Here is a 23233-nt window from a genome sequence, read left to right on the forward strand (position 1 = left end):
CAGGAGGGGGTCAGATTTGTCCTTGATTTATTTATGAGGTATCCAGATGGCACTGCACCGCCAAGAAAAGAGGGTAACATCAAAATTATGGACTACTTTTTTGAGTATGTTGGTAAGGTCCGGTCATAGTCACTTGTTGAAATCTCTAAAAAGACAAATACTCCCTCCGTCCGGAAATACTTGTCATCAAAATGGATAAAAGGAAATGTATCTAGACGTATTTTAGTTTTAGATACATCTCTTTTTATCCATTTTGATGACAAGTATTTTCGGACGGAGGGAGTAGAAAACAGAGTTGGTGATGATGGTGTGCGTGCCATCCTACAATATAGGCCGTCGGATTTATATCTAACGGATAGGAAAGAAACTATGGCAATTTTGCAAAAATATACCCACACGTCTCTCCACGTTTGCAAATAAGGCCTTCCCTCATTTAGCCTTTTCTCTCACAAGATAAACTACTCATACAAATGCATCTTGATGTTCCGTGCAACGCACGGGCAGCTAGCTAATTTCTTTTAAAATAGTTGTTGCGATAATTCAGTTGAAGTGATATATTTTATGTCTACCCCGAATGATTTCAGATTCACTAGTAGTAACAAAGAAAAGGTTGCCTTGTTAATTAACAGAAAACAGGGTGAAAACTATCACATGAGGTCGGTAAAAACAAGGCACACTGGGTTCATCGTCATCGTCACTATAGTTGTGCGCGCGCGAGAAGTCTACATATCAAGGGGGCTACCAAGCGAGGCACCGAGACACAATGTTTGAGAGAGAAACCAATTGACAGATTATGATCAGATCGAGTTGTCACCCTTCTGCTGTCATTGTTGGGGGGAGAGAAAGACGTATCGAGAGTGTGCGCGGTAGGCACAGAGGCACAACTAGCGTGTGTGTGTGTGTGTGTGTGTGTTTGAAAGAGGAGTAGATATATTATTATCAAGATCGATGTGCCACCCTACTCCTTCGGTGTCGGGTAGTGTGTGTGTGTGTGTGTGTGTATGTTTGAGAGAGAAGCCAGTCGATAGATTAGTATCAAGATCGAGGTGTCACCCTACTCCTTCGGTGTTGGGAAATGTGGGTGTGTGGGTGGGTGTGGGGGGGTAGTGACACTCACATATCTCTACTCTTATAAAAAAACAGAGTTGGTGATGATGGTGTTCCTGTCATCCTGCAATATAGGCCATCTGATTTATATCCGACGGATAGGAAGAAAACTATGGCAATTTTGAAAAAGATACCCACATCCCTCTCCGCATTTGCAAATAAGGCATTCCATCGTTCATCCTTTTGTTCCACAAGATAAACTTCTCATACAAATGCATCTTGATGTTCCGTGCAACGCATGGGCATCTTGCTAGTAGGGAGAAGGAGTTTGTGTGACACATATCTAGCTATATTAAGGGATAGGTAGATAGCATATGTGTGAGAGACATTATTATACTTTGAGACATTAGTGGTTGTGGGTGGGCGGAATTAAAGGGGTGGGCGTGTTAGACATAGAGAGCGTGTGTGTTTCTGTGTGACAGACTTGTAGGACGGGGTAGAAAGACAAATTTAACCCTGACAGAGGGAGAGAAATACACAAAGTGTGCATGTGTGATTCTGATGCCCATGGGGAAATGAGATATGTATGCGTGTGAGAGAGATTGCACAATTCATTCACGTATCACTATCTAGCGATCGTGGACGTGCATCGCTTGAACATAAGTCAATATCTACTTCGTATCGTGGCCAAAAGTACAGTATCGATTCAATGCTATAAAGATTGGACACTCACATATCACATTTTTTCTATTTAAATAAACCTTTTCAGTTGTGCATGCCAAAGTTACAGTGATGTTTCTTCAAACAACCAATGTAGCTATCATGTACATGCACCATTGTTACTCTTGCATTCAAATTCATTAGTCTTGGACGATTTAAGTTTCTATTTTGAAGTAATTTATGTAATATTCATATATGAATTCAATGCGTACGCAATTTATGAAATGGAGGCTATGTAATAATATGAGGTAACACTTTTAAGTAGCTGACTACAATATCCATTTCTTTTTCTACGCCTCTACACTAACACGTCAGTGCATTATGTTTAAAGTAAATAACCAATGGCACTAAATTATCTATTTACACGAGAAATACATAGGCTGAGCGTTTGATCCCTTTTTTGTGAACGCGCCACTACACCCGTACGATTAGCCGCGCCCGTGTGAACGTCCAAGTTATCGGCGCATCATCCCGAGTTATTGTCTTTTTTTCTGGTGTGGACTTCACACCAGTTATTAACTGCTGACATGTGCCCCGTGTACACAGTCTAGCATGACCTTCCCGCTAGCACGGTCCAAAATTACTTGAAACTGGATACGAACGATCCCGCGGGCGGCAAAATCTCCCGCCTCCTTCTAAAATTTCCGCCACCTTAGTCTTTAGCATGTGAAATCCCCCTTTTATCCTTGGTGCGCGGAGACCAACAGTTACAATACCGCCCTCATCTACATGATAGGTCAGGGTTGCTTTGGTAACTTCCGGTTCCCCCCACTACACGGCACCCCCATTTCCTCTCCCCCTCCCGCAAAAACGACTAACTCCACAGCACCAGAGCATCTTACATCACGCCGTCCGTACTTCATCACCCTTTCTCCCCTCCCCTCTCGAAACCCTAGACTGCTCATCCACCGGCGTACCATAGCCCATTGACTGTCAGCGGTGTCCACCTCATCGGATCTGCTTCTGCGGCCTCATCTACCCCTCCCACCTCCCCTAGAAACAAGTAGACTGATCATCCAGCACTGTACCACTGCCCATTCAGTGTCGGCCTTGTCCACGGCGCCAGATCTTCTTCGTCGGTACTCTCGTCAACTGCCGCACATCTGCAGCGGCTCATTCGTACTCCCCACCGGAGACGCTTCGTCCACACCCCCCGGAGCCGCCCCACCGACGCCCTCGTCGACGGCCTCTGATCCTCTTCGCCAACACCTTCCTCAACCCTACCGGAGCCGCTTCGCCGACACCTTCTTCAACCCTACCGGAGCCGCTTCGCCGACACCATCGTCAACCCTACCGGAGTAGCTTCGCCTATACCATTCTCAACCCTATCGGGGCTGCTTTGCCAACTCACAAGTCCACGACCTCAGATCCGCTTCCTCGCACCCTCATCCAACCTATCGGAGAAGCTTCTGACGCCACGTCCACGCCCGCAGATCCGCATCGTCGACACCACCCTTAACCCAACCACTGGAGCAGCTTCTGACGCCCCATCCACGGCCGCAGATTCGTGTCGTTGACACCATCCTTAACCCAACCACCGGAGCAGCTTCACCTACGCCCTCGTCCACGGCCATAGATCCGCTTCGCCCACACCGTAGTCCACCCTACCGGAGCCGCTCCACAAACACCCTACTCGACGGTTCTAGATCTCCTTACCGGACCCCGACAGCCAGCGCAGCGTCATCACCCTTGATGTTTCTAACCTGATTCCCACCGTCTAGAGAGATGCCAAGCACCCGCCACGGCCTAGGTACTTGTCACCTTTAAACCCGTCCAGCATCACCTGCCCGATGTACTTCAAATATACTAACCGGTCGTTGTTACCTGTTATGCAGCTAGCAAAAACTACAAGGACGATGTTTCTTATGGATCTAACAGCTTAGCCAACCAAGATCCTGGACTGAGGCATTGCTATGATCTTGTAAGCGCATCTCTCTCACTTGTATTATTCTGTGCCTGCCAGCGTGCTTTGCTAGGATTTTCGACCAGTAATCCCTTTGTGCAGACAATGATTTCTACTACTGGCTGCTAAATTAGATATGTAGATGTCATACATGATACTACCTCGTACCTTCGTTCCTAAATATAAGTCTTTCTAGAGATTCCACTATAGGCTACATACGGAGCAAAATGAGTGAATCTACACTCGAAAATGCATCTATATACATCTGTATGTGGTCCATACTGGAATCTCTACAAAGACATATATTTAGGAATACGGGCAGTATATTACACAAAATCGTAGGTGGCATGTAGGAATTCCAGTGCACTACATTAGGCTCCCTTAGAGTGCCTGCTAGTCCAGCATACAGAGTCATGGCTAGTTTATGGTACGCACACAATCATTAATTGGTGGTTTAAATATGCGCAAGGAATATGTAATGTAGTATCATGTAGAGATGTCTGAAATTAGCTGTGTCAACTTGCAGATAGGGTTACACAATGGAAAAGTACAAGATGTATGTGGCAATTTCATGGAACATCGAAAAAAAGGAGAGGCAGCGATGAGCCTATACAGTGTGCTATGGTACGTCACTCCTCCATTGCAGTTATTTGTATGCCAGTTCTATTAGCTAAGTTTCGTAGGGACAGTTATTACGAGTTATCCTAAGAAAATAAGCACCTGTGAATATAAGCTCCATGTAATAAGCTAACCAGTTCTTTTCATTGTGTTTTCAGCTTATCTTTGGTATGATCAGTGGAAAGTCTAGATTGCGTTATATTTTTTCATTTTGCTGCCCATATGGAAATTAATTTGACTTGCAAACATCACAAATTGAACCCAGTGTAGTAATTAATATGATGGGAAAACAGACCATCACTATTTGCTCAAAATGCAAATACAAAGATACCATCTACTTGGCACAATCTACTTTGGTCAATGTTTTCCAAAGAAATCCCATTGGCTAATTTAAACGAAGAACGCATGACCCACATTTAAATGAAGAACAATTATTTATTGAAATTTGATGGTCCAAGTGGCTGGTTATTATCATATAGCAGCAGCACCTGAAAGCATCATATAGCAGCAGCAGCTCATAGCAACTCATCATACAGCAGCAGCAGTCTGCAATTCATCATATACCAGCAGCAGCTCATAGCAATTCATCATATAACAACAGCAGGAGCAGCTTATAGCAACTCATCATATAGCAGCAGCAGCAGCTCATAGCAATTCATCATATAGCAGCAGCAGCAGCTCATAGCAACTCATCATACAGCATCACCAGCTCATAGCAATTCATCATATAGTGGCAGTAGGAGCAGCTCATAGCAATGCATCATATAGCAGTAGCAGAAGTAGCTCATAGCAATTCATCGTATAGTGGATCAGAATGAAAATGTGGCAAAAAAATCAGAGGAGATCCTCACCTTGTTGGATGAGCTCATCCTTCAATAGCACCTCAAGGCCATGGCCTCAGAGGAGGGGAGGGGGAATAAGGTGCCTTCTGCCGCAGTGTGGCATCAGCCGTAGTTGTGCAGCACCCGCCGGAGTAGTGCGTTGGACGAACCATAGTGGAGGAGCTGCTGGAGACCATGAGAATGAGGGGCAGCGCCAGAGGGAGGAGCATCCAGGGAGATTTTCCCCTACCCACCGGCCATGTAGCCTAGCTGGACATAGCATCATCGAGGACCAGGCCAGATGGGACCAGTGTCGACGGCTCGCTGGAGGAACCCTAGTGCTGTAGGCAGGGGATCGAGGTAGATGGGAAAGGGGAGAGGAGATGCAAGCAGGCAGGCAATGAATGCTTGCGTGTTTGTTTTTACTTGAGGGTCAGGTGTGACACGGGCGTCAGCAGTTGCATTTTGAGTGTAATATAGGCAGACAATAGAGTCATTTCACTATTCCCCTTCCCTTCAATTTTTAGTGAGGTTCTACCCGAAACACCCCCCTCCAAAGCGAAATTAGTTAAGCCCAAGCCCATAACTCAAAAATGACTTCTTTACATCTTGTATGGCTTATTTTGACAATATGCCCTGAAAAGGCGGAATCAAACTGGCCCTAGCAATTCAATTGTGCGTGCAATGATGAATCACTCCTGCCTGCTATCTGTACATTTAGGCATCATCATACATGGCATAACCTAATACATGTGCATTCCATTGTAGAATCTAGAATATGCAATGTTTATATTAGTTCATACGTTGCACATGATGTTTAAATGCCCCTTAAATCTAGTCAGTCAAGTGATGGTCTTTAAGCCTCCTTCTTTGCTTCTTTTCTTGATATGTAAGATTTGCTCACACATCTGTTCAATTGCTTGTTTGCATCAGCCAGCCATACTAGGACTGTTTGCTTTGATTACTTGTTGTTCTTAACCTAACACTCTAACAGAGTTTGTCAACAATTTAAACACTAAGGGCTGCTGTAGTGGGGCCTTATCTAACTCATAGGTGACATAAAGGTTTGGCTGTACACTACAATAGGCTCTCCAAGAGTACCTAGAGATCCAGTTCGAAGGTATGCCTAGTTTTTACATAGTGCAGACATAGTAAATGATCATGTCATTGCGTGCAAGTGCAAGAGATGCGGCATGTTTCATTATGTGGTGTTGTTTTGTTATAATCTCATCCTTTTGTGTTCACAGACTGGAAAGTATGCATATTTATCTTCCAAGGAGACGAGTAACTAGTTTGTGTCACCTTGCAGAGGGGGTGCAATGAAGATAAGATTGAGGATTTCCAAGTACAAGATGTTAGGAAGGAGCCTTGCAAGAGAAGTAGGAGCTGCGCTGAGCCTCTTCAACCTGCTAAGGTAAGTCATTGTATGCAACTCAATAGTTCAATTCCTTGTTTGTTTCAGGCATAGTTAATTTGCTCTTTTCAATTGCTTTATTTGTCCTCAGTTAATTAGATGCCCAAATAATCATGCCTAATGTTCAGTACTTGTATAACTATTAGTTGACATAATTAAAGGCCTTACCATTTAATTACTCTGCCAAAGTGTGCCTGAAGCTTTGAAGTCTATTAACCAACTATTATTGCATGAGGCTCACAATCTAGTTTATACTACGCTAATGATTGCATAGTTTTGCGTGCTGTAGTATGTTTGTATGAAACCCTCTGCTGTTCATTATGCTCCCTAAGACTTTAATTGAGATACAGAATGGCCAACTGCTTGCTTATACGCAATGTGTTGTCTAAATTTGTAACTTGTCTGTGTTTTCGATTGGGCCCCAACATCATGCTCCTCTGGTGAACTAAGAGGGATTTCTGTATGCAGGCTGCATAGACTATTTTTCTTATAATTTTTAAAATATCACCTGCTTATGCTTCATGACGTGTAACATTATTGTTAGTCCTGTTTTGCCATGTAGTACAAAATAGTGTCTTGCTCGCTTCACTGTTGTAACTATATTTTTGCCCTAGTCATGTGTACTTACAGAAACATTTCAGGATGAAGTGACATCAACACAAAGATATGCGAGCAGTGCGGCATGGCCGTTACCGAATGATTATGGATTGGAATTGGAATGTGCTGATGTTCTCGAGCATCAACTAGAGGTGGCAAGACAACGTGTACATGATTGTCAACATTTAATCAACAAGGTGAGACTAGACATGCAGGTATTAGATGCAGGAGTCAAAAAAATGAAACAAGACACTGAGGTAACCATGAAGGAATTGGAGATTTTGCAGACTGGAATTTGTGCTACCTGAATCTGGCCAATCGATTATATTTCAAATGGAGTTAAGTTGATGCGCGTCCATGATGTATGAGTTGTATTTGCCCAGTGTATGTAATTTGCTGTTTGTGTATGCTTTATTAACACCTGTGCCGAACCATAATGCCCAGTGGGTATAATCGGCTGTAATTTCTTTATTGTATAGTGTAGGATTATTCTACCTTTCTATGCCTTGATCTCTTTGTTGTATAGTGTATGCTTTTTAGAGGTGATAGTATTCAGTAGGATAATTCTTTGAATATGCTATATCGTTCAAACGGGGGCCAACTCGCCCGACCATGGCCCTTCACGGGCCGTACGATCCATGGGTCATGTACGGGCCGTCGGATCCATGGGCCTTCAATGGGCCGTCGGATCCATGGGCCTTCAATGGGCCGTCGGCTCCATGGGCCTTCAATGGGCCGTCGGATCCATGGGCCTTCAATGGGCCGTCGGATCCATGGGCCTTCAATGGGTCGTCAGATCCATGGGCCTTCAATTGGCCATCGGATCCATGGGCCTTCTACGTCTCATAGGATCCATGGGCCTTCTACATCTCGTAGGATCCATGGGTCTTGTAAGGGCCGACTCATTTATGGGTATTGTACGGGCCTTTAATGGGCCGTAGACGGGCCTTTAATGGAAATCGTACGTTTTATGGGCTGACCAGAACGGGCCGTTAATAGGCCATATTTGGTGATGCTATGAAAATGGCCCTACAGATTAACGGTCCACAAACGGGCCGACTGTAATGACGGGCTGAATTTGGCCCACAAGCAGAAAATGACAGTAATGGGCTGTAAGTAACCGAATGCTGCAAATGAGCCCAAGAACAAATGGGCCCTCAGAAGGCCGAAAGATAACTTGGGCCGGAAATGTCCCAATGGAATAACGGATCGTTAATGGGTATAAAGTGATACACTCTTCATTACGGGCCAGTTTCACCACAGGCCGTTTATGGGTGTAAAGTGATACACTGTTCATTACGGGCCACTTTCACCACGGGCCGTTAATGGGCCAATAGTTACAAAGGGCCTCATATGGGCCGAAAGACGTCATAGGCCATACATGGGCCAGAAGTGAAAACGGGCTGGAATCATATTGGATGGCCCAGATGACGCTACTGGGCCTAATTCGGATAGGGCGTAATAGGCCTTGGGTTAGCGGGCTGTAAATGGGCTATACGCGAACATGCCGTTAACAGGCTTTCCATGGGCTGGCCCGCCACCTTTTGACCAAGTCAAACGGTCCGGCCTTTTCACATGAATGGGCCACTGTTGGGCCGTGCCATGTGTTGACGTATCATAGGCGCCTTCTGTAATGAGTGGATGACATCTGTCCCAACGATGAGCCGACACGTGTTTCCTCCAGCCAATGATGATTTTACACGTGGAAAATCCCCATTGGTCGGGGCTGTTAACGGGTTATCGGATCCAAAACCCGACTCGATAGCTTAACGACGTTCCGTTATGGTGGATGCCATGTGTCGGTCACCCTTGACGAAAGCACTTCTATGACACGCGATTTATCGTCATGGAAGTGGACACTTCCGTGATGATAATTTTGGTAATGTCATGGAACACTTCTACGATAGCACATGTATGACTATCTTGATTCTGTCATAAAATCGTCATGGATGTACATGCATGAAAAAAAACGCGACCTACTGTGACAAACACGTATCATCACGGAAGTGTATTTTTTTTTGTAGTGAGGACATAAGCCTTTTGGGCAGCCCCGAGGACAACCCTCAGATTATGGGCCCAGTCCACAAAGTTACTTCCATAATCTTTCAGCTTAGCTTTCTCTAGGAATGCATTGAAATTCAGGGGAACTACTACGCGAGCCATTGATCGACAACATAAGTTCGCAAAGGCAACTTTACACTATTGTTCATGATAATGAGTTCAATTAATCATATTACTTAAGAACTCCCACTCAAATCGACATCCCTCCGGTCGTCCGAGTGTAACATGATCCAGATTCACCAACCCAAGTTCGGTCATCACGCGAGATGAGGTGGTTTCAATTGTGAACATCTCCATGTTGATCATATCTACTATATGACTCATGTTCGACCTTTCAGTCTCTTGCATTCTGAGGACATGTTTGTACATGCTAGGATCGTCAAGTTTAACTCAAGTGTTCCACATGAGAAAAACTGGCTTGCACCCATTGTATGTGAACATAGAGTCTATCACACCCGATCATCATGTGGTGCTTCGAAACGACGAGATTTCGCAACAATGCACACTTGGGGAGAACACAATTTTATCTTGAAATTTTAGTGAGGGATCACCTTATAATGCTACCCTCGTCCTAAGCAAAATAAGATGCATAAAAGGATTAACATCACATGCAAATCATAAGTGACATGATCTGGCCATCATCTTGTGCTTTTGATCTCCGTCTCCAAAGCACGTGTGTGATCTCTATCGTCACGGGAGTGACACCATGATCTCCATCATCGTGTCTCCATCGGGGTTGTCACGCCAACTATGCTCCTACTGCTATTGCTACTGTTTAGCGATAAAGTAAAGCATTACATAGCGCTTAATGATTGACACATGGGTCATACAATAATTAAATACAACCCTATGGCTCCTGCCAGTTGCCGTATACATCGACATTCAAGTCATATAAATGATTACAAACATGGTCATCTCATACATCAAATATATATCATCATGTCTTTGGCCATATCATATTACAACATACCCTGCAAAAACAAGTTAGACATCCTCTAATTTGTTGTTTCATGTTACGTGGCTGCTATTGGTATCTAGCAAGAATGATTCTTACCTATGCAAAGCCATAACGATGATATGCAAGTTGCTATTCAACCTTCTACAGGACCGCCTTTGTCGACTCTGATTCAACTAAGGTGGGAGAGATAGATACCCGCCAACCATCTTTATGCAAAGTGGTTTCATGTACGTGGACATGTAAAGTTGGTCCGGGCCGCTTCATCCCACGATACCGCTGAATCAAGAAAAGACCAAGGAATAAAGCAATCTTAATATCAACACCCACAAACTCTTGTGTGTTCTACTCGTGATGTCACCTACGCATAGAACTAGCATATGATGCCACTGTTGGGGAACGTAGCTCATGATGCCACTTTTGGGAACGTAGCATGGCAACGAAACAAAAAAATTCCTATGCTCACCAAGATCAATCTAGGAGATGAAAATCTATGAGAGGAGAGATTGCATCTACGTACCCTTGTCGGTCGCTAAGCGGAAGCATTAAGAAACGCGGTTGACGTAGTTGAACGTCTTCGCGATCCAATCACGATTCGTCCCGCAAACACCGATCCAAGTGCAGAACGGACGGCACCTCCGCGCTCAACACACGTACGACTTGATGATGTCTTCACCTCCTTGATCCAGCGAGCGATGGTGAAGTAGTAGCTCGAGTCCTCCGGCAGCACGACAGCGTGGTGCGGTGGTGGTGGAATCTCAGGAGAGCTTCACTAAGCACTACGGAGAGGAAGAGGGCTACGAGGGAAAGGGAGGGCAGCGCCGTGACATAGATGGGGTCCGGCTGCCCTCTCTCTAACTCTATATATATAGGGAGAAGGGGGAGGGGCTCCCTAGGGTTTCCCTAGGGGGCCGGCGGCCACAAGGGGAAACCCTAGATGAGTTTTAGGTGGCCCCCTAGGTGCCTTGCCCCCCAAGCAAGGGGGAGGCAACCTCGGCGGCGCACCAACGCTTCCTAGTCTTGTAGGATGGGGTGAGGGGGCACACAACCCCTTAATGGGCTGGTGTGCCCCCTCCTCTGGGGCCATGAGCCCCCCCCCCCCCCAACATTTGCCAGGGCCTCCCGAAACCCGTTTCGGTCATCCTCGTCACAACCCGGTGCCCCTGGAACACTTCCGGACTCCGATACCCTTCGTCCTTTACTCCGGAGTTCCTCATCACGTCTGGGATCTCATCCGAGACTCCAAAAAACCATTGGTAACCACCATAATGGCTCAACTATACTTATATCATCACCAAACGTTAAGTGTGTAGACCTTGCAGGTTCGAGAACTATGCAGTCATGATTGAGACACCTCTACGGTCAATAACCAATAGTGGGATCTGGTTGCCCACATTGGTTCCTACATATTCTATGAAGATCTTATCAGTCGAACCTCGATGTCAAAGATTCAGCTAATCCCGTATGCAGTTCCCTTTGTCTATCGGTATGTGACTTGCCCGAGATTCGATCATTGGTATCCCCATACCTAGTTCAATCTCGTTACCGGCAAGTATCTTTACTCGTTCCGTAATAAAAGATCTTGTGGCTAACTCTTTAGTCACATTGCTTGCAAGCTTATTGTGATGTTGTATTACCGAGTGGGCCCTGAGATACCTCTCCATCATATGGAGTGACAAATCCCAATCTTGATCCATGCCAACTCAAGAGACACCCTCGGAGATACCTGTCAAGCACCTTTATAGTCACCTAGTTACGTTGCGATGTTTGATACACACAAGGTATTCCTCCAGTGTCAGTGAGTTGCATGATCTCATGGTCATAGGAACATATACTTGACATGCATAAAATGATAGCAGTAAACTTGATACGATCATACGCTACGTTTATAGTTTTGGGTCTTGTCCATCACGTCATTCTCCCAATGATGTGATCCCATTATCAAATGACAACTCATGTCTATGACTAGGAAACCGTAGCCATCTTTGATCAACGAGCTAGTCCGGTAGAGGCTTACTAGGGACATGTTGTTGTCTATGTATCTACACATGTATTTGAGTTTCCGGTCAATACAATTATAGCATGGATAATAAACAATTATCATGAACAAAGAAATATACTAATAAGTACTTTATTATTGGCTCTAGGGCATATTTCCTACAAAGAGAAGGTGTGGTTTTTAAAGATATCCATTGTAATGTTCATAGAGATGATCATATTTGTTGTCTATGATATTAGTATGGCATGTGTTCCTTTTTTGTATCCCATAAGGTGGGATAGGTAATCTTCTTTGTCATCATTATGTTGATAGACACTAGAGATGATTACTTGTAGTCGACTCTATCTAGTGAACTCAAAGAACTCTTGAAATATATCTTTAAGACCGTTCCTTTGACCTAGATCAACATTCCTGATGATTAGAGTGGCATAAATATATGCCACATTAGGACATCCCGGTCCAAAATATTATTCAATAGGTTGTTTGATTTCGTCATCTATGACAAGCTTCATTGATCACAAATTTTTAGTAGTTCAACAACCAACACAAAAAGTAGGAGAGGTAGAGGACCCCCCCCCCCTATATAACACCTCCTTTGTAGACAAATTCTATTTCCAGTGCATCATTAAGTGTAACAAGGGTTGTAGAAATGCTTAGTATGCTCCTTATCCGCTTGACCATTTTTCACCAAATCCAACGAGGCATGAAAAGAATAGCATTGTGTCAAAGTCATTCTTAAATAACAAAAAACCTTTTTTATATTCTTGGCAGATTTTAAGGTGTTCAAAAGCCCAATAAAAGCATTCTTGAATATTTATGTTTTTAACAATCTCGCATTAATCATTGTTAAGTATTAATATGATAAATATTTGTACCATGTTGGCCTTTAATCTTGTTAACACTTCAATAAGCATGCTCACCACAGAGATTGGTCTCTAGTCTGCTACAGATTCAAAAGTAGGTATCTTAGAAATGAGTGATATATACAAAGTGTTAACAAGTTGTATTTCTCTCTCTTTATTTTGAAAGTTAAAACATAACTTGTAATACAGATTTGTAATAACATGCCATCATCTTTTCATGGAAAGACCATTGAAACCATCTAGTCCTATGGACTTGTCATTATGCATAAATTGATAACCTTGTCGATTTCATCATTGGTGAATGTGTCTTTCAAATGACCGAGACTATTATTGGTAGCTAAATGTCGAGTATTCTGTAGAATTGATCTTTCATCAGCGGTGAAATGGGTCCTGGGGATTTTCTCGGGATATGTTTCACTCTCTATAAAAGAAATATTATATGGCAAATAAAATAGTTTCACTACCAGTTAAATGTTTCACACCACTCATGAGTAACATAACTATTTTGTGCTATAAAAACCCTTTAAATGTTAATATCTATTGAATTCATGATTTCAAATGAAAGATATTTATTTTAAAACTATCCATACATTCAGAATCTATGGTCATAGAGTTTTAAAAAATATTCATGCATTGAATTTTTTATTGTTGTGTTTTTTATAAATAAATACAAAGTGATGTGGTCAAATCCAGTAAATCTCGGGTAGGGGGTACCGAACTAAGAGCCTAAATACAGTGATAACGAGGACACGAGTTTTTACTCAGGTTCGGGCTCTCCATAGAGTAAAACACTAAGTTCTGCTTTTGTGTATTGCTTTGGATGGAGTACAGAGTACAATCAATCTACCCTGAGATTGTTGGCTGTCTCCTACGAGCCCCACTCCTTGGTTTATATGGATACCGGGGGGTGTCTAGTGTTACATCCTAGTCGGTTACATACAGGAAGAATGAGTTGTAGACGATTTTAGTATCTTGGAGTGTACAATAAATCTCCAGGAATCTTCCTTTCATATGCCATGGGCCGCTCGATGTGGCTCATTGGTGAACCAACATGGGGGTCCCCAGCCCAGTCCACCATGCTGGGAGAAGATGTGATTAGAGACACCCAGTCTGAGACACCGTCACAAATGATAAAATTAATTTAAATCAAAATTTAATTAAATATACCGGTTTTCATGGAAGCATAAGGCCTTGTTTGTTGGAAGAGTTTTGGGGAGGTTTAGAGGGGAATATCTCCACAGGGCCCATAATACCCAAAAGTCCCCGTCAGCCCATTTGGTATGGCAGGGATTGAACATACCAGCCCCCCTCCCGACCAACCCCTCCCAAGTCCAAAACCACATGGTGCAAAAGACTCCAGGAGCCGCTTGTGGAATGGGATGAACAAGGGCACTCACTGTGCTGCTGTTGTCGTAGGAGGTTTAACCAAACAAACGAATTTATCAGGTGGTGGGAGATTAGTGCATAATTTGGAGAAACAGACGAAGGGGAGGGGATCACCAAATTCCCTCTAATCCCTACCCCCTTGGAGCTGCAAAACCTCGCCACCAAACAATGCCTAAAGAAGAAAGGAAAATAAAAATATAGATGAGAAGATGAATAATTAAATAAAATAATATCAGAAAAGGGGATAACAAATAAATAGCCATGCAACCCGTAATTGGCCGTACCAAAAAGGGGTGCTAGCGAAGCATCCTTATTCCACACAATGAGCATAGAAAACATTTAAGGATGCACGCTTAACATGTTGTAGCGTGATTCAAAATAGACATGGAATTCAAGAGGCCTCTAACCCAACAACCAATTATGGAGGCGTCTATATTCAGGGAGAGGCGCAGGCTTTAGCCATTTTCCAAAACTCCCCGAAACCTTACCATCCCCTCCCCTGTGCCCAAATTCACCCGTCCAAATCTAGACGTTCGGGCTCACGACGCTCCTCCTCTAATAGGTTTATTTGAAAAACCACAAGGAGAAAAATGTAATATAACTACAATTGTACATCCTTGCTATATTGACTCTGTTTATACTACGAGTATATGTCTCTCGTAACAATTTCTATAATCAAGTACTCCTCTAGCCCATTTCAACCTTTTGTTTTCATTTTAACAAAAGCACCCTGCTAGGAAGTAATGGATAACAGTTGGCAAAGTAGTTTAACGAGCCTAACCAAAAGCACGACCACTCCCAATTTTAAAAAAAAAAACAAAAGCACCATTATCATCAGGCATCTTAACGAGCCTAGGCTCACCAATTGCCAATAAAAACTTTTACCGGTACAATCAATGTAGTGACTAGGTGTTGTGCTGTCAAGTGCTGGTAATTGAGATAGAACCAGCTCGTCAGCAGCACCTAGATAGAGTAGATAGATAGATGGATGCCTCGGTCGACCGGATAACCATTGACGCCGCCCGCAAGTAGTCGGGGCGTGCCATCCGTGGGAAATAGAAATGCATTGTTAAGTAAGTTAACCATACACAATTTGTAGGCTGCTCGAGGTTAATGCCATGTTAACCATACACAATGTTGTTCCATTTTTATAAATAAATACTAAGAGTAAAAGTAATTTAAATATCAAAATTTAAATAAAGACACCAATTTTCATGGAAGCATAAGGCCTTGTTCGTTGGAAGAGGTTTAGATGGGAATATCCCCATAGGGCCCAGATACCAAGGAATCACCGCCGGCCCCATGCCAACCCCTCCCCCTCCCCCTCCCCACCAACACCTACGAAGACCCAACCGACGTGTTGTAGAAAACTCTGGAAGCCACTCGCGGAACGGGATGAGACAAGGGGGCTCGTGATGCTACTACTGTCGTATGTGGTTTAACCAAACAAATGGATTTATGAGGAAGAAAGGGGGAGGGGGGAGGGTATTAGTTGGGAGTTGAGGAAATTGGGTGGAGGGGAGGGATTACCAAACCCCCTCCAAACGAGGCATAAAGAAGAAACAAAAATAAAAAATGTAGAGAAGAAGATAAAAAACTTAAATAAAATAATAACATAAAAAGGTTAAAAAAAGGACAAGCAACCCGTAATTGGCCGTACCAAAAAGGGGTGCTAGCTAAGCATCCTTATTTCACACAATGAGCATGGAAAACCTTTAAACTCACACACTTTACATGTTGAAGCTCAATTGAAAAATAGGCATGGAATTCTACTGGGCCTCTAACACAAAAGCCAATTATGGAGACGTCTATATACAGGGAGAGATGGAGGCTTTAGCCATTTTTGGAATCTCTCGAAGCCTTACCTGCACCTCCCCCCTGCCGAAATTTACCCGTCCAAATCTGGAAGTCCGGGCCTACAACGCTCCTCCCCTAATAGGTCATTTGAAAATTTACAAGGAGAAAAAAAAACAATTTAACGACGGTTGTACATCCACGTGTTGTATCAACTCTGTTTCTGCTACGAGTATACGCCTCCGGGTGACAATTTCTATGATCAAGTACTCCTCTAGCCCATTTCAACTTTCTTATCTCTCCATTTCAACAAAAGCACTACTCCGCTAGCAACAAGTAATGGATCAGTTGGTAAAGTAGTTTACCGAGCCTAACCAAAAGCACCATCATCATCGGCATCTTAACCATCTCATCAATGGCAATAAAAACCTTTTACCAGTACCATCAACCCAGTGACAAGGCGTCGTGCTGTAACTGAGATAGAACGACCAGCTCGTCACCAGCACCTGGATAGAGTCGAGTAGATAGATACTCCCTCCGTTCCAAATTACTTGTCTCAAAAGTGGATAAAAATGGATGTATCTACAACTAAAATACGTCTAGATACATCCATTTTTGTGACAAGTAATTCCGAACGGAGGGAGTAGATAGATGCCCCCCGGTCGACCGGATAACCATCGCCGCCGCCCGCGAGTAGCCGTGGCGTGCCATCCGTGGTTACCAGAAATGCATTGTTAAGCCAGGTTAACCATGCGAATTTGTTCACTTAGAAGTGCTAATCCGTTCGTGTTGGCCGTGGTTTCGCCCCGTGCCGTCACTGTGATGGCAGATTCTACCGATACCGAGGCAGGCGCAAAAGAAAAAAAAAGAGAGAAGAGAATCGAATCCCCTCGCAAATACCACCGGATAAAAAGATACCCTATCCCCGGGGCCCACCTGCCATTGGGTCCAGGATGGCCGCAGAAAACTTACAACGGGACAGAGGGACTCTCTTACGAGCAGCCCCCTCCGTTCCTTACTGACCACGTACGGGTCCCATTTCCCTCTCCTCGCCACGGGCCGCGGCCGCTATATAAAGCGGCAGGCCTCCCGAGCTCGGAGGCACGCAGAGAGCGAGAGACCCGTCCCCCCCTCACCCCCGCCGCCTCGTCCGTACCGTCCGTTCGGTCCGTTAGGGTTTCGTCAGCCATGGCGATCCTCGGGGAGCTCGGGACCGAGATCCTCATCCCCGTCTGCGGGGTCGTCGGCATCGTCTTCGCCGTCGCGCAGTGGTTCATCGTCTCCAAGGTCAAGGTCACCCCCGGCGCCGCCTCCGCCGCCGCCGGTAGCAAGAACGGCTACGGCGACTACCTCATCGAGGAGGAGGAGGGCCTCAACGACCACAACGTCGTCGTCAAGTGCGCCGAGATCCAGACCGCCATCTCAGAAGGTGAGCTCAGGCCCCCCGCCGACGGTGGTCCCCCCCCACCCCTCCCCCTCCCTCCCACTCTCTCCCCAGATCTGGGGCGGGCGTTGCTCGGCGCGCGCAGATCCGCCCGTTTCGCGGCCGTTTCTCCGGAGGAAGCGGCCGCGCTTCGAGCGCGGATAATGTTTGAAACTGCCGGGTAGTATATTGCCTACAGAAAGGTAGAATCTTGCTAGACTGCCACCCCTTTTCAGGGCCAAATGGCTCGGATTGTGGCCGTCCGTTGGCTCGTTTCGTCGATTCTAGCGCTGATCTGCGCGGTGAAATTTCGAATTTCAGCTCAGCCGTGCTCCTAGAGTGTTTTTTCCTCTTTAGGGAAGGATAAAACCATGAGAAAGCTCAACTGTTGCGATGCTAAAAGCTCTTCCTTACTTCCTTTTATGCAAAAGGAAACCGAATCCGGGCGCCGGAGCTTTTGATTCGCCCGTGGGCGCTGCAGAACAGTGTCGTTTCCCCCCAAACCATGCCGCGCCCCTAAGATATTTGTCACTCCTGACTTAGTTCCAAATCTGTAGGATTTCAAAGTGGGCTCTTTTGTCACCTTTGCTTGTTAGATCTTTGTTTATGCGGCTCCATGTGGGGCTTGCTAGGCTAGCAAATCACCATTTTCCATTTTTTGAATCTGAATGAAATGAATGAAAATTGACATCAGATGCTTGTGTTTGGTGCTAGATTAAGGCTTCAATAAACAGTTCTTTTAATGCCTTGAGCGGTGCCCGTGCCCTGCGTCGGTGCTGTAGTAAAAGATGCAGCTTTCAGTGGGCAACTGCACATCTCTACCGTCGCTGTCTTATTTTAATTAGAGTATCATACTCTTGGTAGTGGAAGGTGCGTGATGGATCTGCCAAACGCAGCAAGCTAGACACGTTGTGAGCTGCCTTGACTTAGCTCACTCCACTGCCCTGGGTAGGCAGATCCAGACCTGAAACGTCAGGCTCATGGATAAGGATCCCGGCCATCTGTCACTGACGTGTCAGTTTGTCCCTAGCCTTGTGAGATTGCCATCTCCATCCTCATCCGATGCGTGTCCTGTTTCTTGGGGTTCGGTGATTGGTGTCACCAATTTGTTTCTTCTTTGATTGGGACGTGTACAGTGGAAGATCTACTCTTGGAATTGTCTGCTCGATAGGATTGGGTGCGTGGCTTGCTGCTCTCCCCTAGATGTAAAACGGCAGTGGGTGGTAGATACTCCCTCCGTAAACTAATATAAGAGCGTTTAGATTACTAAGTTAGTGATCTAAATGCTCTTATATTAGTTTACAGAGGGAGTAGTTGTTTGTCAATGTGTCAGTCTCTAGGTAGATCCTATTTCGTTACTTACTAATTTCAGGAAGATACAATTGAACTAATTTCAGGAAGATACAATTGAACTGAGGTTATCTAATGTAATAATATGTGCACTGTTAGCTGTAATGAAAAGCTGACTTTATTTAATGTAACTATTTAGTTTGATCATATGATTTATGTGTAACAATTAACTTTTATTGTGAACAGGAGCAACATCGTTTCTTTTCACCATGTACCAGTATGTTGGTATGTTCATGGTCGTCTTTGCTGCGATAATCTTCCTCTTCCTTGGGTCGATTGAGGGATTCAGCACCAAGGGCCAGCCCTGCACCTACAGCACGGGCACCTGCAAGCCAGCTCTCTACACCGCCCTCTTCAGCACTGCATCTTTCTTGCTTGGAGCCATCACATCTTTGGTGTCTGGTTTCCTTGGAATGAAGATCGCCACATATGCCAATGCCAGGACGACCCTGGAAGCAAGGAAGGGTGTTGGGAAGGCATTCATCACCGCTTTCCGCTCTGGTGCAGTCATGGGCTTCTTGTTGTCATCAAGTGGGCTTGTGGTTCTTTACATCACCATCAACGTGTTTAAGATGTACTACGGTGATGACTGGGAAGGTCTTTTTGAGTCCATCACTGGTTATGGTCTTGGTGGGTCTTCCATGGCTCTGTTCGGAAGAGTTGGTGGAGGTATCTACACCAAGGCTGCTGACGTGGGTGCTGATCTTGTTGGCAAAGTTGAGAGGAACATTCCTGAGGATGACCCAAGGAACCCAGCTGTGAGTTCTCTTCTCTCTTCTCAGCTTTTGGCTAATCGTTTTAGGCAAATTAGGAGACTTTCCTTACAATTGTACTGTGACTGTTATGCTTCATGGCATATCCTGTGCTGAACTTGGAACTCTTGTTTGCAGGTGATTGCTGACAACGTTGGTGACAATGTTGGTGATATTGCTGGAATGGGATCAGATCTCTTTGGTTCATACGCAGAATCTTCCTGCGCTGCTCTTGTTGTTGCTTCTATCTCATCTTTTGGAATCAACCATGATTTCACTGCGATGTGCTATCCACTGCTCGTGAGCTCTGTCGGCATCATTGTTTGCTTGCTCACCACACTCTTTGCAACTGATTTCTTTGAGATCAAGGCTGCAAGCGAAATTGAACCTGCTCTGAAGAAGCAGCTCATCATCTCCACTGCTTTGATGACTATCGGTGTTGCGGTAATCAGCTGGTTGGCTCTCCCAGCCAAGTTCACCATCTTCAACTTCGGTGCTCAGAAGGATGTGTCCAACTGGTAATTTATTTGTCAATATTTGTTATTCAATTCTGCAATGCTGTACTCCCTTCTGAATATGCTCTCTTGGTTTCACAGGGGCCTGTTCTTCTGTGTGGCAGTTGGTCTGTGGGCTGGTCTGATTATTGGGTTTGTGACCGAGTACTACACTAGCAATGCCTACAGGTAAGGAACCCATTAGTTTCTAGTTATATTATTGTTCATATTTTGTGTTACGGTGTCTTATCCCCCAATTATTTCCTTGTGGCAGCCCTGTGCAAGATGTTGCCGATTCCTGCAGAACTGGTGCTGCCACCAACGTCATCTTCGGTCTTGCCCTGGGTTACAAGTCAGTCATCATCCCAATTTTCGCTATTGCTGTCAGCATCTACGTCAGCTTCTCTATTGCTGCAATGTACGGCATTGCAATGGCTGCTCTTGGCATGCTTAGCACAATGGCAACTGGTCTTGCTATCGATGCTTATGGTCCCATTAGTGACAATGCTGGTGGAATTGCTGAGATGGCTGGCATGAGCCACAGAATCCGTGAGAGGACTGATGCTCTTGATGCTGCTGGCAACACAACCGCTGCTATTGGAAAGGTAAATTTTCCTGCTCTACATTTGTTGGGTAACTCCTTTCTGACTTGACTACTGTTGTTCTTTGCCATATTGAGAAGTTAAAAGTATTTGATAAGATGATCAATTTGATTATTGTGGAATTAGGCAGTGGGGGATGGGTTTGTAGTGAAAGCCACTTTATTGGTTATGTAACTCCCACTTTGCATATAATCTTGCAGGGTTTTGCCATTGGATCAGCTGCTCTTGTGTCCCTGGCACTTTTTGGTGCTTTTGTCAGCAGAGCTGGTGTGAAGGTCGTCGATGTCCTATCTCCCAAGGTGTTCATTGGTCTGATTGTCGGAGCCATGCTTCCGTACTGGTTCTCTGCCATGACCATGAAGAGTGTTGGAAGTGCCGCTCTCAAGATGGTTGAGGAGGTCCGCAGGCAGTTCAACACCATCCCTGGACTGATGGAGGGAACTGCCAAGCCCGACTATGCCACCTGTGTAAAGATCTCCACTGATGCTTCCATCAAGGAGATGATCCCTCCGGGTGCTTTGGTCATGCTCACCCCCCTCATTGTTGGAACCCTCTTCGGCGTGGAAACCCTGTCTGGTGTTCTTGCTGGTGCCCTTGTTTCTGGAGTGCAGGTATCCTAAGCGCTCTCTCCTTTCTTCCTTCTCTAAATCTGTTGATTCAAGGCATTTACCTAGTTCCTTTCTTACAGATCGCCATCTCTGCTTCCAACACCGGCGGTGCATGGGACAACGCAAAGAAGTACATTGAGGTAAATATTCACAGAAGCCCTGATTGTTCACTTTTTTTGGACATTATATTGATGAGCCAACATATTCATCAACTTCTTCGCTGCTTGTTTCAGGCCGGCAACAGCGAGCACGCGAGGTCCCTTGGCCCCAAGGGTTCAGACTGCCACAAGGCCGCCGTGATCGGCGACACCATCGGAGACCCCCTCAAGGACACCTCAGGCCCGTCGCTCAACATCCTCATCAAGCTCATGGCCGTCGAGTCCCTCGTGTTCGCGCCCTTTTTCGCCACGTATGGAGGTGTGCTGTTCAAGTACATCTAGAAGACTCGTTGAGCGGACTTGGAATCTACGGACACCATCACCATCACGAATAACTCTGCCCCGCCCGCCCGCCGTTCGTATGTTGTGCGCTGCTGTTATTTTTGGTTCTCGTGTCATTATTCCAGGATTGCCGCAGTTTACCCCCCACTTTCCCTTTGGCCTCTTGGGTGTGTTACGTTAGTCTCACCATTACCGGCTTGTAGCTCTATGTAGTAGAAGAGAGAGACCGGATGTCCTCGGTCATTATTGGTATGTGTCTGGCAAATTTTCCTCGTCCCATGATGACGACGATAATGTTTGAACCCTTGAACGATGATATCATGACGATTGTTGCATCATCTCTCCTGTGCCAAGTATTTTATTCTTACTCAGCTAATCTGTGTGCGCCTGTGGCTTGCTGCTGCTCGATCTGCATAAGATCAGATAGATAGAAGTACTACATCGGAATGCAGGAATGTTCTGTTCTTGTGGGGGAAATGCCTGGAAATTTCTGCATGAAACCAACAAATTTCTTTGAAAAATCCTGTCGAAGCAGGAACAATATAGAGAAAATCAATGAAGACACGAAATGCATGGAAGCGCATAGAAAATTACCAACGGAAGGAACACATAGTCAAAAATAAATGACCGTGCAACACTATTACTATTTGCAGAAGAAATATGATTTGCTTGAAAGGAAAATGCTTGAATTGGAGGCCATGAATCTTAGCGAAGATCCAGAAGAAAATTTTGACTCTATTTTCAGAAAGTTAACCCAATTAAATCACAAAAGATATAAAATAAATCTGATAAAGAGATGGAGCAACAAAAATAACAATTCTGCACCATCGTTTCCGATCATGCTATGACCTTTGCGCAATAAGATTAGCTAGACAAAAGTGCGCATCATGTGACATAATCCTACACTGCCAAATTTGCTAAACAAAGTAGCTAGCAATCTTCTCAGAGCAGCAGTTCCACAACCAAAGAAACAAAACAAAGATAACGATCTGATAAACTGATGTCTTCAGCTCTGCAGATGTATCACTGTTACCAGCATGGATTTAGCACTAATACCATAATCGTCAGTTGTATAACTGTCCAACAATACAAAATGTAAAAAAAAAAACCAATGTATTCTTCAAGATTTATCATTTTAGACATGCCCGCTGAAAAGGTCATTGGTATGTATCTGGCAAATTTTCCTCGTCCCATGATGACAGACGATAATGTTTGAACCCTTGAACAATGACATCATCACGATTGTTGCATCTCTCCCGTGCACAAGTCTTGATTTATTTCAGCTAATCTGTGTGCACCTGTGACTTGCTGCTCAATCTGCATAAGATTAGCTAGATAGAAGTACTACTTCAAAATGTAGGAATGTTCTGATCTTGTGGGAAATGC

At 44.7% G+C, this 23233-nt stretch overlaps 1 protein-coding gene across 1 annotated transcript; it reads left to right on the plus strand.

Moving 5' to 3' along the window:
- The first annotated feature begins 17260 nt into the window (after positions 1-17260).
- LOC123158100 (pyrophosphate-energized vacuolar membrane proton pump) lies at positions 17261-22185 on the plus strand. The gene is made up of 8 exons (XM_044576225.1): positions 17261-17607; positions 19138-19709; positions 19842-20221; positions 20300-20386; positions 20472-20802; positions 21000-21410; positions 21488-21547; positions 21641-22185. The coding sequence occupies exons 1-8, from the start codon at positions 17367-17369 to the stop codon at positions 21845-21847; spliced, it is 2289 nt and encodes a 762-aa protein (XP_044432160.1). The 5' UTR covers positions 17261-17366; the 3' UTR covers positions 21848-22185.
- Positions 22186-23233: the final 1048 nt, after the last annotated feature.

Source organism: Triticum aestivum, chromosome 7B (assembly GCF_018294505.1).
Source record: "Triticum aestivum cultivar Chinese Spring chromosome 7B, IWGSC CS RefSeq v2.1, whole genome shotgun sequence".
Classification (NCBI taxonomy): Eukaryota; Viridiplantae; Streptophyta; class Magnoliopsida; order Poales; family Poaceae; genus Triticum; species Triticum aestivum.